The sequence below is a fragment of the Lonchura striata genome, chromosome 20, assembly GCF_050655825.1.
Source record: "Lonchura striata isolate lonStrDom1 chromosome 20, ASM5065582v1, whole genome shotgun sequence".
NCBI classification, from domain to species: domain Eukaryota; kingdom Metazoa; phylum Chordata; class Aves; order Passeriformes; family Estrildidae; genus Lonchura; species Lonchura striata.
In genome coordinates, this window is record NC_140722.1 from 1,224,272 (window position 1) to 1,239,461 (window position 15,190).

The 15,190-nt window shown below is 39.5% G+C and overlaps 1 protein-coding gene across 5 annotated transcripts in view; it reads left to right on the top strand.

Moving 5' to 3' along the window:
* The window catches only part of RALGAPB (Ral GTPase activating protein non-catalytic subunit beta), a 62,182-nt gene that overhangs the window by 15,732 nt on the left and 31,260 nt on the right, over nucleotides 1–15,190 (top strand). For 3 of the 5 annotated variants that reach the window (XM_021536642.4, XM_021536643.4, XM_085557857.1), the window contains 9 exons: nucleotides 143–274; nucleotides 1,412–1,590; nucleotides 3,887–4,035; nucleotides 4,147–4,363; nucleotides 9,262–9,297; nucleotides 11,154–11,355; nucleotides 12,838–13,005; nucleotides 13,770–13,884; nucleotides 14,114–14,261. In XM_021536642.4, coding sequence (XP_021392317.1) covers nucleotides 143–274; nucleotides 1,412–1,590; nucleotides 3,887–4,035; nucleotides 4,147–4,363; nucleotides 9,262–9,297; nucleotides 11,154–11,355; nucleotides 12,838–13,005; nucleotides 13,770–13,884; nucleotides 14,114–14,261 — 1,346 coding nt within the window. The remainder of the gene's footprint in view (nucleotides 1–142; nucleotides 275–1,411; nucleotides 1,591–3,886; nucleotides 4,036–4,146; nucleotides 4,364–9,261; nucleotides 9,298–11,153; nucleotides 11,356–12,837; nucleotides 13,006–13,769; nucleotides 13,885–14,113; nucleotides 14,262–15,190) is intronic. The other 2 variants (XM_021536644.4, XM_021536646.4) reach the window with 1 other exon arrangement.

A 15,190-nucleotide genomic window follows, 5' to 3' on the forward strand; every position in this document is an offset into this window, starting at 1 on the left:
GTATAAAATGGGATCTCTAGGAAAACTTGGGATGTTGCATTGCTGCCTGTGGACTCACCCGTGGGCTACTGATACCTTTGGGATGCAAAGGCAATATTAAATTTTTGAGCTGAAGGACAGGTCTGTCTGACTTGCTTTCTAGGTTGCTGCGTTTTACATATGGACCTTCATTTCCTCCATTCAAAATTCCAGATGAAGATGCTGGTCTGATTCCGCTGGAAATGGATAATGAGTGTGTTGCACAAACATGGTTTCGCTTTTTACATATGCTGAGGTATTGTAATTACAGCCATCCATTGTTCCTGTTCTTGTATCAGCTGTAACATTTGCATGACAAATGAAACATTACTCTGGAGATTGCCAAGATTAAGCACATAAATAGAATAAAATGAGAGACTTGTGCCAGTGCCATGCAGCAACTCGGGGCAGGCTGTGAGTGGTGTTCAGCTTTGAATTCTAACTCTTTCAAAATGTAAGCTGCTTCAGTTAATTAAAAACTATTTTAGCTATTTGGCATTTTAGGGGATGTAGAAAACAAGAGTTCAATAGAATTTTGTTTCTCTGAGATAACAAACAGGAAAAGCTGAACAATAGATCTGAGAGTTGCTTACGACTTCCATTTATTCTCCAGGGTAAATGTAACTTACAATTTATTTTTAAAATGGGTGTTTATATATTTATTTTTTGAAGAAATTTATACACTTAATTTTACCATACATGTTAATCTTTCTTAAATGCACAGCTGAACCAAATGCTGTGTTTTGTTTTAAAGACTTGGACATGGCATTACATTAATGTTCTCAATGGCCAGAATATAAAAAAAATTCATACAACATACTATTTAATAGTTAAAACTAGATAAACATTAGGTTGTTTAAAATTTACTTAACTAACTAAAAAGCCCTCTTTCTTTATTTGTAGTACTAATGTCACAAGTACTGTACTCTTCAAATTTGGAGTTGACAAATTTGCTGTTTCAGGATTTGAGTCAGGAAAAATTGCTCAAACTTCTACAATTTACTCTCCTTCTTGTCACTGTTTGACAGTATTTAATTTGTTGCTTACTTTTCTAGAATAACAATATAAGCAACTCTTAACTGGGTTCAAAAGATCTCATAAGTAACTATTATTGCTGCAATAATTAGTCTAGCAAGTCTGTGCTGTGGTTTGTTTTATTTTACTATAATTGTTCAGTGTGTTTGGGTAATGTTTGAAATGAAGGCAGCTATATACTGCCAACCCAGGAAGAGAAAATTGCTTTCTTGCAATGGAAGGCTAGAATGTATTAATATTGGATGCTGGTTTGTGGTGTTATTTGAATGGCTTAAACTATTGCATCTTCCAAGTGTTTTTAAATTTTAACAGCTGTTCTCAAACAGACTAACATAGATTTTGCTCTTTTTCTGTGCAGTAATCCTGTGGATTTGAGTAACCCAGCCATTATTAGCTCTACCCCCAAATTTCAGGAGCAGTTTCTGAATGTGAGTGGGATGACTCAAGAACTGAATCAGTACCCCTGCCTTAAGCATCTGCCTCAAATATTCTTTCGAGCCATGCGCGGAATCAGCTGTTTAGTGGATGCATTCCTAGGTAATGCTTTTGTCTTGCCCATGGATAGCTAGGATTATTCATTTGTTATTTTGTTCTCTTTGAATCTGTTTTCTCCATAAATACAGCATTAGCAATTAATCTTTTGCAAGTATATTCTGGAATTGATGAGGAGGAGACTTGAGATAACTTCTAAAAATATCTGTATACACAACAGTAACATTTGAATGCATGAAGTTGTAGACGGCCTTAGTTTCAAATGCAAAACAAATAAATCAGAAATACAAAATAAAGCCAGGAATCTCTTTCCCAAACAAGGCTTCTTTTCTCTTTCCATCTAATCACCAATGTAAGTGCTATGCTCTAGTGTGTTGTGAGCACTCACTGCCATGTTTCTAATCTTTGTGGCAGTTGCTGTGTGCCTGTTTTATAAGGTGTTGAATTTGGACTGTCATCTTCAGATCTTTGTGAAGTTCCCCTTAGTTTATGGTTAGTGGATTACTACTATTGCTGAGTAGAAGAATTGTGTTTATTTGTGTCTGCTGGTAACTGAATAGCTCTAGCTGGTTAGTTTTAAGAAACAGAATGTAGTACCTGAAATTTAAAGCATTACACTTAGTATGCTTCAGACTTACTGAAAGTTCTTCAGGGAATACTACTGTAAACTTGGAAGAGCTGCCTGCTTTCCTGCTTAAATGTGTGCAAACAAATGTCATCTGCCAAAAGTGTGAACTGATGAGAGATTGCAGGAGACTAGAGCAGATAGGTAAACATTATTAGAAAAAAACCTGCCAGTGGAATGAGACCATCAGCCTGGAGAAGAGTAGGCTCTAGGGGCACAGAGGGCAGGGTAGATTGCATATTGGGAAGAAATTTTTCCCTGTGAGGGTTTATGAGGCCCTGGCGGTTGTGCAGAGGAGCTGTGGCTGCCCCTGGCTCCCTGGAAGTGTCCAAGGTGAGGTTGGACTGGACTTGGAAGAAAGTGGTCTAGTGGGAGGTGTCCCTGCCTGTGGCTGGGAATAGAATGGAGAGTCTTTAAGGTCCCTTTGAACCCAAGCTATTCTGTGGTTTTATGAATCAGACACTTAAGACTTCTGAAGGTCCTGTAGCAAGATAAAGCAACCAGAGTGATAATAGCCTATCTGGAGTGCAGAGATGGAGACTACAAAGCATTGGGACACAGGAGATTTCTCAGTGAAATTAAATTCAGGCTGTAGGTGTGGTTTAGGAGAGTGCTCAGGCAGACTTGAGAGCTGCAGAAAGATCTTCAGTGAAGGCTGATGGGAGAGCTCATTACCTTCTGTCACAAGTGCTAAAACATAGGGTTTTATCTTGCTCTCCCTGGTACCTACATGATGCATTTGGCAAAATAGTACATCCTCTTTTCCAGCCAAATGTACCAAAACAATAGGTTTCATAGTGCATACTCTGCCTGGGCTGTAACACTGATGATTTAGCTGGAGCAAATTGTTCTATAATGTGTTATGAAAAGTACTTGGGTGCTTTTATTAACATGGTCAAAATAAAATCATCTGTGACATCTGCGTCAAATTCTCAAGCACACTGTGTTTCCCCACTTCATTTTTCAAATGGTGGACTTGGGTATTGGAATTCATTAAAATGGGCAAAAGTGGTGTTTGTCACTTCAAGTTTTGTGGATGTTGAGTTCCTTCTGATTCTGATGGGGAAGAGCTCTGTACACCATGAATTTCCCTGAAGCTGGATGAAAACTGGTCTATTGGCCTGCTGCTGCCAGAAAAATTATAGCTTGCTCTGCTTTCTTACTCTGTTATTTGTGCTGCCTTAGTATTTGACCGTTCAGCAGCTGATTCAGCTCAAACTGAGCAGAAAGCTGTGTGGTGGAGGGGTTTCATCTCAGTTTAGTGAGCTAAGCTGGCATTAAGGGCCAGACATCTTAGAGATGTCTCAGAAAAAGGTGTGGGAGTTATGACTAAGAAAGAAAGGCAAAGGTGAGAGGCACCTGAATTTTGGCAGAATGAGCTGTGAAATTGTCTTTGGCAAGTGAACCTTGCTCCTTTCCCTCTGCCTGCTTCTAGACTGGTTCTTCCCATCTGTGATTTCCCACAGCCTTAAGGTGTGGGGTCCTTTGGTATTTTTTAATCAATTGCTTATCTGATGTAATTACTATTTTAATTTGCTTATGCATTTATTTCTGCTTATAGTAAAATAGGGAGGGGTGGTTTTTGTTGCTACTGCTGTTGTGGGGAATGGGGGGAGGCATGGCTATTGACCAAAGGCTCCTATGCTTATTAATGGCCTGCTCTCTGTGAGCCCATGGAATTATTGCTGAAAGCCTGCTTTATTTCTGGCCTTACAGGCATTTCCCGACCCCGGTCAGACAGCGCACCACCCACGCCAGTGAACAGGCTAAGCATGCCCCAGAGCACTGCTACCAGCACCACTCCACCCCACAACCGGAGGCATCGGGCAGTGACTGTAAACAAAGTGACGATGAAAACCAGCACTGTAAGATTTCGTACTCTGTGTTTGAGTAGCTGACCCTTTGGATTGTTTCTTCAGTTAGAGGAAGTAATTTTCTTGATGCTAGGAGCTGATTCTGTTCTTCTGTTCAAACAGGTAACTACTGCACATGCTTCAAAAGTGCAGCACCAACCCTCTTCTACATCTCCACTCTCTAGCCCAAACCAGACAAGCTCTGAGCCTCGGCCACTTCCAGCTCCTCGCAGGCCAAAGGTTAACAGCATCTTGAACCTCTTTGGATCATGGTTATTTGATGCAGCATTTGTTCACTGTAAACTTCATAATGGAATAAACAGAGACAGCAGCATGACTGGTAAATATTAAAAAAAATATATGTACACTTTTTTCTTTGTTTTCTTGACATTTCCTACCTGCAAGATTAACATGCGCATAATCAAAAAAAAGTAAAATCTGAAGTGCTCTGTTTTAATTAATCCCTTAAGCTGAGCCAGCATCTGCTATTAGCTGAGCAGCTGTTTGGGGATTTCTAAGTTTAAAAGTCCACTTCTTACTCTATTAACAAGCATGGCACTTCCTATTATGATATTGGGGAAAATGCTATTAAGCGTTTAAGGAGGAAATCATATGGTAGGAGTCCACTTCTTAGTTTGAAATCTGCTTGAGTATCTATGATTAATAGTAACTATTTATATCGACTCTTTAATATTTGAAAAATTGTCCTACATTGCTCCACACAGTGCACAAAGCAATACTTCTTGGTTTTGTAGAGTGTTATGGAAACAGGAGTCCTTAAAATAGCTAGTGAAGTTGCTACCTATCTGTTATGATTGCTGTGTGTTCCCCTTAATGACTTGATGTCTTTGTTGCCTTCAACCCTTAACTGCCAAACTTATTTTGTCTCCTGTGCTTTGCTCAGCTGCAGAGGTTAGATGTTTTGAGATATAACAGAATTGGTGCTCTGCTCAGAGAGGCTTTTTAGCTCTCATCTTACTTTCGGTAATAATATTCAGAAAAGAATAATCTTTCTCACTCCTTGCAGTTTTCCTGTTCCTTGTGTATTTTGAATGTCTGCTAACTTTTCTGAGAGATCTATTCATCAATTTGTCAGTAACTCACTGGTCTAAGAAAAATTAAACTGGTGATCTTCCTTGTTTATTGTGTCAAATTCTTGTGTGAAAGCTTAGGATTTGGGATCTTCTAAAGGTGTTTTTAGGTATGTAGCACATCATTTTTTGAAAGTGTTCTTTGTGGGTGTCTGTGGTAGGAGTTCGGAATCTCTTTGTAAAAGGCCTATGACTCATGAGTAGGGAAACAGCTGAGCTTAGGAGGGAGCAAGGCATCCTTTGAGGATGTGTTCGGTTGCAGATTTTGACATAGCCTGGTTTTTGAGCAATTTTAATGAAATGCTTAACCTCTAAAGGAAGGATGTCAGCTTAGATGGTGTTTATGCAAAAGTGTCAACGGTAAACAGAGGTGTTGTTATGCTGGCAGAAGTACATCATCTGGAATCCAAAGGCTTAATTTCCTTGAAGGGGTTACAGGGCCTTCTGTTCATATATGCAATGTCTTAAATCACCTAACAGTAATCAGAAAATTGTTGTGTTACTAGTCTTACAGGGATATTTGCTGGCTTTCTGAAGACCAAAGACAACTGTTTGGAATTGAGTTAATTCTGTTTCTCCTCTGTGCTCTTCCAAGCTATCTATAGTGAGACCAGTCTTTGCACATTGCATGATCTGTTGTGTATTAGCAGCAGTGGTTCTGACACAATGATGTTGGTGGACTCCTAGGAACCTGTCTGTATCATGTCCTGCTTTTTTAGCAATTTTGAAGACGGAATTAACGTATGGAAGGTTAACTAATTAACTAATAAATTAACTAATGTTTCTGGGAGTGTTCTGCCTTTTGTTTCTGCTTTGGAAGATTGTTAATGAAGTGTGTGCTGCCCTTGCAGGGTATTGTTACTGCTGTGTAAGGTCACTGGTCAGGATAGTGCCAAGGTGGGCTGGCTGAAGGAGAGTGTGGACCCCTACATCTGAAACGCTGTAGAGAGGCCCCAAACTCTGATTGCCTGATTTATTATTTTGCTCAGCCTCTGCTTAAGGTGGGAAAATGAGCAAGACATGTAAAGGGCCAGGCCCCTGGAGTTTCTGCAGACTTGAAGCATCAGTGTCTTTTGAATGAGGTTTAAAGCCACATAATAAAGTTTTTATTCTCGGAATCTGACCTGTGATGCTGATGCATCCAAGTGAAATCTTCTTCCTTGAAGAGCATAAGTCAGGAGGTGCTATGCTGGCTGATGAGGTGGGTCAGGAGGAGTCTGTGTTAGGCTCCCCCCCCCATCACAGAAGTGGGCCCATCAATAACAATCACATCTGCACATTGTGCCCATCCACCTGCTCCTGCTGCCCAGTGTAGAGGTAGCTCTGAGGAGGAGGGCCAGTAGAGAAGGGATAATTAGCTGCCACAGTCCCTACCCTTAGAAAAAATGTCCAAAATAAATCTGATGCTTTACAGCTGCAGTTTGGCTATTCCTGTATGTCTTGGTCCATCTGCTATCCTTTGTAGCCATGACACTTCAACTACTAGCTGGAATATTCTTACTGTGTCTGATACTGCTGTTGATAATCTTAGCATTAGCTTCAGGAAGCACTATTATTTTTATGGGTGCTTTAAATGTTTTGATTGGGAATTGTCTGCACTTAAAATCAGCTTTGCCATGTAGTATTGCCTTGCACTGGCCCTCACACAGTTTTTCTTTAGGTCTGGAACTGGAGCTGTATAAGAACTAGGCAGCTTTAAACCCTTCTAATATTTGATTTATTTCAATGCCATGCAGTTAAGAATTCTTTCTCTTTTGGCTGTCTGATATATCTTCTTTGTTTCATTACTGGCTGGAGGACTGAGAACCATTTTGCAAAAGTATTACTACTTGCTCCTTGGTCCTGTAGAGACCTTTGTGCCCGGGACATTTCTGGAGCACTGCATTTTTGAATGTGTGCTTCTCACTCCTCTTCTGTTGCATGGCACAGTCTTGCTGAGAATCCCTATGATGTGATTACCAAAGAGAAATTAATGAGCTCAGTGCAATGCCTTTCAGGGATCCTGTGGATGAGCTGTGGTCTCAAGCTGAAGTTAAGAATTTAGTTTGGTTCTTTTAAACAAATCCTGCTGACACACAGAGCCAAACACATTGTCCTTGTCCCATCTTACAGCATATCTTTTTGATGAACTCTGGGAAATAAAACGCACTTGATCAAGCTGATGTGAATAAATAACCCTCTACCCTTCCTTTTTACCTTGTTCCAGGATCTCACCTTTTACCACTAGAACTTTAACCTCCAGAAAGGAGATTACAAAAAATGATGGGTGGAAAAAATGTCAAGCTTTTTGTAAGTCTTGAGGTGAAAAACTGTCTAAATGTATAGAAGGGTAACTGAACTTGCTCTACTTGACCCTGCGTTGCAGGGGAGGTCTGACTATCTCCAGAGGCCCCTTCAGCCTCAACTCTCCTGATTCTGTCAGGTTAACTGCTGCTTCACAGATTTTCAGTTTTCTGTCATCTCATGGGTGAAATTCTTGTACCAGCTCTTGATTGGAAAACTGTAGGTATTCCACATTTGTGGTTGTTCTGGTTTTGTCTTTGGGATGAGAAAATTGTTCTCTCTCAAGAGGAGCTGGAAGTCATCTGTGTACAGTTGGCTGCTGCTGGAGGTTATCAGCTGGAAAGCAATTGTCCTCTTTGCTCTTTGAGCCCTGTCCTTCAAGGTAGTCCTGTGTCATTGTCTGGATTCTGAAGCAGAGCAATGATGTTGACATCGTTGACATGATGCTTTTGGATCTTGAGTGTCTTTACCAGGTTTTAGTTTCTGCACATAGACTTTAATGGTGAAGCTTTATGGTGGGCAGCCGATAAACATCACTGTGTTGTGGTGAGAGAGTAAAAATGGCTGGTTGGAAGATGCATAGGTGGTTTGAAAGCAGCTAGGTCCTGATGGTGTAGTCATTAGAATTAGATGGGTGTGTGGCATTTATGTAGTTGATAATGTGGGATAAATAGATCCCTGTGATAGATAACACCTTCGTAAGAAATTGGCTACAAGCCTCTATGAAGTTAACCCAAGAATGACAGCTTGGGGTGTGTCTTATCTGTGCCAGGGCAGGTTCAGTGGCAGGATGTGTTTCAGATAAGCTTGGCTGTACATTGCATGATACTGCTACCTACTGTCCTCAGCCTCTGAGAGTGGGGAGAGGCTCACCAGCACCTTGTGCCAGCATTTCAGCGACTGAATCTTCCAATCTGATCGGCTCATTCTCAGTCCTTGTACCTAAATGATGCCAGCTCTGCAGTTCATAGCAGCTGAAGGATGCACTTCAGGGCTTGCTGGTATTGTCTTTGAGCTGTTTGCAATTGTAGAGCTTTGAGGTATATCGTTACCCTCACCTCTTCTGGCCCTACTGTCATTAATGTCCCACAGAATGTTTCTGGGGGTCTAGAAGAAAATTCTAAGCAGCTCTGCCTGGGGTCATAGTGAGTGCTGCTGAGGGGCTTGGTTACAGGTCTGACTCTGCCTGTTCAAAGAAGTAGCTCTCCCCAGATGGTGGGTAGTACCTGGCTGCTGGAGTTCTTACTCTCTCTCTGGGTGTTGTTTGAGATGTTAATATTTTTGGGAGTGTTCTGCCTTTTGTTTCTGCTTTGGAAGATTGTTAATGAAGCTAGTGGTCAGGGGAGACATGCTTAGGTATTCTGGTTATTAGCAACTTGGCTTAGGAAAATAGGAGCTGTACTACTGTTGAGAGCTCCTGGTTTGGAAGGAGGAGTGCTGCTGTGAGGAGACTGCAGGTAAGTAATTTTCCCTCTGCAAGACATACCCCATTTCAGAGGAGCCTTAGGATAGCGTGGTATATGCTCCATGTGCACTGCAACATGGGGGAGAGGTCTGTGAGCTGAGAAGGGTTAATACCTTCTGTTAAAGAACTGGTGTATGTTGATATGAAAAGCTCTAAATTTTAGTCGTATTTTGTAACTTTTTGTTCATTGTTTTGCATGGTACTTTCAAAATCATAATTTTGGACCTGTATGCCAATTTCTTATGTGTTTAACAAGCTTGCTGTATCATAAAGCTTTTAATCTATTTTCTAGAAAGCTAAAAGCTTCTTAACTTATATTACAATTTCACCATCTAAAAAGTATTTTATAACTACTGCTGTCCTTTGATTTGTTTCCATTTTATTTCTATTATCTTGCAGCATCTTTTATCCAAATTCTTCTTTCTTATAAATCTTGTAAGTAGGAACCAGTAGCTTTTCCTTAATTGCTGTCATGCTTTTCTTTCTCCATAATCCCATATTTTATTTGTAAATTCATTCTCATTGTCTCTTGTAGCTTTTGCACTTTTACTTGAAAAAGACAAGTAATTTTTTGTGTGTGTTTTTGAATGGGAAGGATTGTTGGCAAAAGCAAATTAATCTGCCTGAATCAGACCCATCTTTTCTGTACTTTAGTCTGTGATCATGTCATGAATTTCAGGACTTTGCACTAACCATATTTTTTTTACTTAAAGCTTATTTTACAGACTTAGTGTTTGATTTGTATGCATTGTGCATGTAGTGTTTTTTTCCAACTACAGTATATTGCTGGATAGCTTATTTAGGACAAAAAATGGCTCATGGGAAGATACATAAAGATTTGTACTTATTTTCTGCTTAACATCAATGAAAATTTATGAGGTAAACATAGGTTAAATGATAAATTTGAGAACAAAAAATTAGGAGTAGGCACTTGTCATTAAGACATTTCCTTTAAAACAGAAGGAAAAAAGCACCCTATCTGTAAATTATCAGGTATTCCAACTGCTAAATTGTTAACATGCCTTTGTTTGCAAGGCTGACTGTGAACCTGCTGTTCCCCAGTGTCCCAGAGCTAAGACAGGAGAAGTGTGGGAACCCAGGGCAAGGTGAATATCCCCCTGTCCTGGGTTCCCACAGAGAAGTTCTCTTTTGCTGGTAGAAACACATAGGTGTAATTATGTCAGGAGTACACATGGTCTGCTGTTTGCTTTTGTAGTTTATGAAAGTTTTGGAAATCCATCTAGTCTTAGCTAAAAACAAGAACACACTCTTTAAGATGTTAGTAATCCTAGAGCAAAGCTGTCCATTGAAGAGGAAAAAAAATAGAAAAAAAAAACCAACACATTGAGTGCAGTATATATTTTGTTTTGGTAGCTGTCCTGGAAGAAAGGATGCAGTCAATAGGGCAAGTGGTCTTGTATCCACACAATGCTGATGTGTGAAAGGGAGACCAGAAATCTCTCCAGAAAGACATGGATTGGAGTGGTGTGGACTGGCAAAACTGGCCTGCAGGAAGGGAGAGGGGGCACAGAGGTGGGCAGAACCAGGTTAGGACCCCCTGAGAGGGTCGCAGAGCTTCATGTAGGGAGCTTCATGGGCAGGAGATGGCCAGCCCATGGTAGCTGCTGTCTGGAGGCTCTCTTATTTGTTTGGCAGTTTTAATGATCATGTGAGGAGAGGGACTAAATTAGGAGAATGGGATTCCACAACCTTCTCTTTGTCATATGGAGCATTAAAAGTTTTTGGTTGTTTTTCTGGTTGGGTTTTTTTTGTTGTTGTTGTTGTTTTGTTTGTTTTTTTTTTTTTTTTAGTAAGTATGTTAGCGCAACAAAACTGGATGAAAGCCAATTGGTATTTTGGTATTCAGGGCAGCATGAGATGAGTAGGCCAGCTTGAAGCGAAGCACTTCCTTGAAGGTCTATAGTAATGGCACCATCAAAAACTTTTTTGAGGGAGCAAGGGAAAGTGGCATTTCATTTTTGTGGGCCCGGAAAGGCAGATCCTTGCCCTTTGAGAGAGGGTAGGAAGGTAGTATTGCATATAAGCATTCTCTTCCCAGCAAAAATCTGGGACAATCTCTAGGATATGAAGGTCATTTGTTGTCATACTTATGAAGTAAACAAGTTAGGTACACCCACAAATACTTCCTAAACAGAGGCACTGGCTCAAATATAGTGAACTAATAGCTTCATGTTAACTACTAAATTGGACTTGATCTTTGTGTCCAGGATCCCATGAGCCTATTCTGTATGTTATCACGCACAGTGAAACGCTGTTTTTTCTCTTCCCAGCTATAGCAACGCAGGCTAGTGTGGAGTTCCGCCGGAAAGGATCCCAAATGTCCACAGACACTATGGCTTCCAACGCCATGTTTGATGCAAGTGAATTCCCAGACAACTATGAAGCAGGAAGGGCAGAGGCATGCGGGACACTGTGTAGGATATTTTGTAGCAAGAAGACTGGGGAGGAAATATTGCCAGCTTACCTATCCCGGTACTGACCTATCTTCCAGTTGCTTTATTGGTGTAACTTTATGATGCTGACTAATTCCCAGTGAATAGCATTCACTTGCTGTCTGAATCCTGTGTTGCCAGTTTAAAAACACCTAGCTGACCTTCAGAGGCTGGAGGTGGGATTCCTGGCTAAGCCCACCACTGTTTTCCTCTCACATTTTCATGATGCTGCTTTCCACTGGGTTTTCTTCAATTTTCAGTTGAAGGAGAGTGCCTTAAGGTGTCTCAAGCTGAAAGGAACATTTTCTTTGGCACTTTCTTGCCTCCTGTATTTTTATTTTTGTTGAGTGTGTCACTGAATATTGTTCAGATGGAAAAAATTAGTGTGCAGGCATAAGACTTCGTACACTTTATTAGATAATAAAGATTCTTGTGTTGTCAAATACCACATCACTGTTTTTTTTGTAAATATCACATCTTTTTTTTTTTTTGTAGTTACTTTTTTTTCACCCTCTGAGTATTGAAATGAAGTAATATCCCATTATTTGAAACAGCTGTGTTTGGACTACCTCTGAGAAAATGAAGCAGTATTGCCTGTCATAGTATATACCTTTTTCACAAATTTTTGTTATATAAAAGAGCAAATGCTAGAGGCAGAGAATGAGTTTTAAATCATGATTCTCTCAAACTGTTCAAGTACATTTGTCCCAGATGTCATTAAAACTTCCCAGAAGACTGAACAATTTTATTTCTTGGCTGTTGTAGTATTTTTTGTATAGATAGTTCATATTTCTCATGGTCAGTCAGTGGGATTCCTCTGTGTCTGCAAAACTTTTGAAACAATTAAAAGGGCATACATGTTCTCTTGGCTAGTCAGTAGGATTCCTCTGTGTCTGCAAGACCTTTGAAACTATTTTTTAAGAGGGCATATATGTTCTCTAACAAGAACCTGCAAAAGAAGCTAACTGCTCTAGGATGATGGGTAGCTGGGTTTCTGCCCTTGCTTTTTCATTTGAAGTGGTTATGATGGTTAAGATCAGTCTCGTTTTCCAAATTGCTGATCAGTGTGTTTTGTCTTGACATCCTGTCCATTGTTCTGTCCATTGTCTCCCTCAAGATTTCACTGTATTTTTCTCATACTGGGGAGTTAAAATCAAAGTCTTGCTCCCACCCTTACATGGGAAGGGAGTAGTGGAGAGCAGGTGATCCACTGTTAGTAACCAGCTGGTTGTGCTTACTCAGGTCCCAGTCTGGGTGTTACAACAAGTCAAAGATTTCAGTAAAACTGTGCTGCAATGGCTTTCCATATGAAATACCTGTAATTTGTGAGGGTTTATTAAGCTGGTCAGGTGCGTTTGCCTGTGCTTAAGTAATGTAGGGGAAGATTTATATCAATGTTTCCTAGCTCTGTTTTTGAAACTTACTCTGTTTTATATAGAGAAGATCAAATAGTGGCTGCAGAATCATGTGGGATTCTGATGATTTTATGTGCAAATAATTAAATCTTATCTTTCTTTGTCAGATTTTACATGCTTTTAATCCAGGGTTTGCAGATAGCAGATTTCGTTTGCCACCCAGTTCTTGCCAGTGTTATTCTAAACTCTCCTCCTCTGTTCTGCTGTGACCTGAAAGGCATTGATGTTGTGGTTCCCTACTTCATTTCGGCTCTGGAGACTATTCTACCTGACAGGTAAATTGCCATTTCCATGTAGACATTATCAGAGATGTTGAGAGGTATTTTCTTTTGTCATTCCTGCGTAATTTCTCCAAAGGAATTCTGCAATGTGGGGCTCATAAGTGTTTGTGTATTCGAAGGTGATAATAGCAACACTGTGTAAGCTCAAATTTTCAGTTTTATTTAATGTAGTTTCCTTTAAAGTAATCATAGTGCTTATTTTAAGTGAAATATATGAGTTGTTAGCTGCATATTGATGCAAAGCAGTGCCTTTAAGAATAGGAAAATATATTGAAATATGTCAAAAATATATTGAAAACCTATTGATTTTAAAGTAAACTTTCACAAGATACTCATTAGTGGCTGTTGTTACAGTGTATTCAATAAAGTAAGTAATCTTATGCATCATTAAATGGAAAAGTTAATAATTTAGACTGATGAAATTGGATTAGGTTCTTCTTAGAGCTTCATAGATTTCTAATGTTTTGCAAAGTTAGGCACTTTAAAGTAGTCTCTGCATACTTTCTTCAGTGTATGTGTTATCTTGGTACCATGTTTCATTTTGATGTTAGGCATTTAGACAAAATGCATTACTTATCTCCTGGGCTTAAGTCCGAGCTGCTGCTTCATTTGGCTAGGTCTTTAAAAGATATAGCTACACTGCATACTTCAAATTACTTAAGACTATTGGGTGGGTGTATATTTGATATTAACTTAGTTATGTTTGGCTCCAGATTCTTGTGAAAAGTTGATTAACTGTCTGATGCTTTGATTTGCAGAGAACTCTCAAAGTTTAAAATCTATGTAAACCCCACAGAGCTAAGAAGAGCTTCCATTAACATCTTGCTGTCTCTGTTGCCGCTCCCTCATCATTTTGGAACAATAAAGTCTGAGGTAGTACATTTATCACTATGTTTTGTGTTCCATATTTCTTTCCCTGGGAGTGGGATTTGGATGGGTTGTATTGGGTGTTTTCTTTAGTACTGGAATTCTTCCAGTGAACGTGAAACAGTAAGACCGTATCACAAGGTGTCAGTAGCAATGTGTGCTGTGAGCATTGGCTTTTGAAACCCTGCTGATATGATCTTTCATTGGTACTGAAATAAGTGTATTTTTTCTTCAGGTTGTCCTGGAAGGGAAATTCAGCAATGATGAAAGCTCAGCATATGATAAACCAGTAACATTCCTGTCCTTGAAGCTGAGACTTGTAAATATCCTTATAGGAGCTCTGCAAACGGAAACTGATCCCAACAACACTCAAATGATACTAGGTTATTTCAGCTTTTTAATTTATTAACTGTATTATAGAAATGTCTGTCTTAATCTGTTCTGGGATAATATGAGTTATTAGTGATGCATTGCTTTGCAAGAAGAAGATTTAAATTCCTAGCAGGTTGTCATATATGTAATCTCCCTCATACTATGAAAACATCTTAAAAAGCCTCGCATGTTTGTTTATCTCTCTCTTTTTATGTGTAGTACTTGAAAAGTAGAAGCAAAAGTTAAGCACATTCTAGCACCGAAAGTCAGTCATAACTGGAAATGGAAGTAGGTAAAATATCATAATTTTAGGAAGGATTCCTGACTGATGGATTTCAGAGGAAAAATCTTAGGGCTTGGCATGGTTAAGCCTAAGAAACATATTGACATACTGGTGACTGGTCGTCCAGATTGGCACAATACAGATGACATTTTTTTAGCTGTGTGTAAATCCTCAGCCAAAATCCAAAAATTTTGGAATAGAGTGTGGAGCTGCAATATGCAGTTTGGCAATCTGTTCTTCAGGGTAGTCAGTGGATTAACATTATGCTGAATACACAGAAAGGAAGCAGATGATGAAAACTTGAATAGTGCATAATCCGTCAAGTTAAATATGTTTTCAGATAAGTACAAATGTACATGCCTATTATTCTTACTTTCCCCCCCTTTATTCTTCTCTTTTTAGAAGTGCTTTTTTCAACATGATGGTGTTCTTGCCCTTACCACTTTCCTTTTCAACAATCTTGTGGTGTGAGGGAGTTGTCTTCCTTGTTCTGGGAGGCAGATAGTTTACCTGCTTAACAGGGGAAGGCAAGAAAATGATGCATAGTTAAAGGAAGGGAAACAAATCCAAGTCTGCAAAGACTTTTGGAAGGTTATTTTGCAATAGTTTAAGCAGTTTCTTTTCTCTCAGAAGACCAGAGGAGAATAGTTTGAAAGA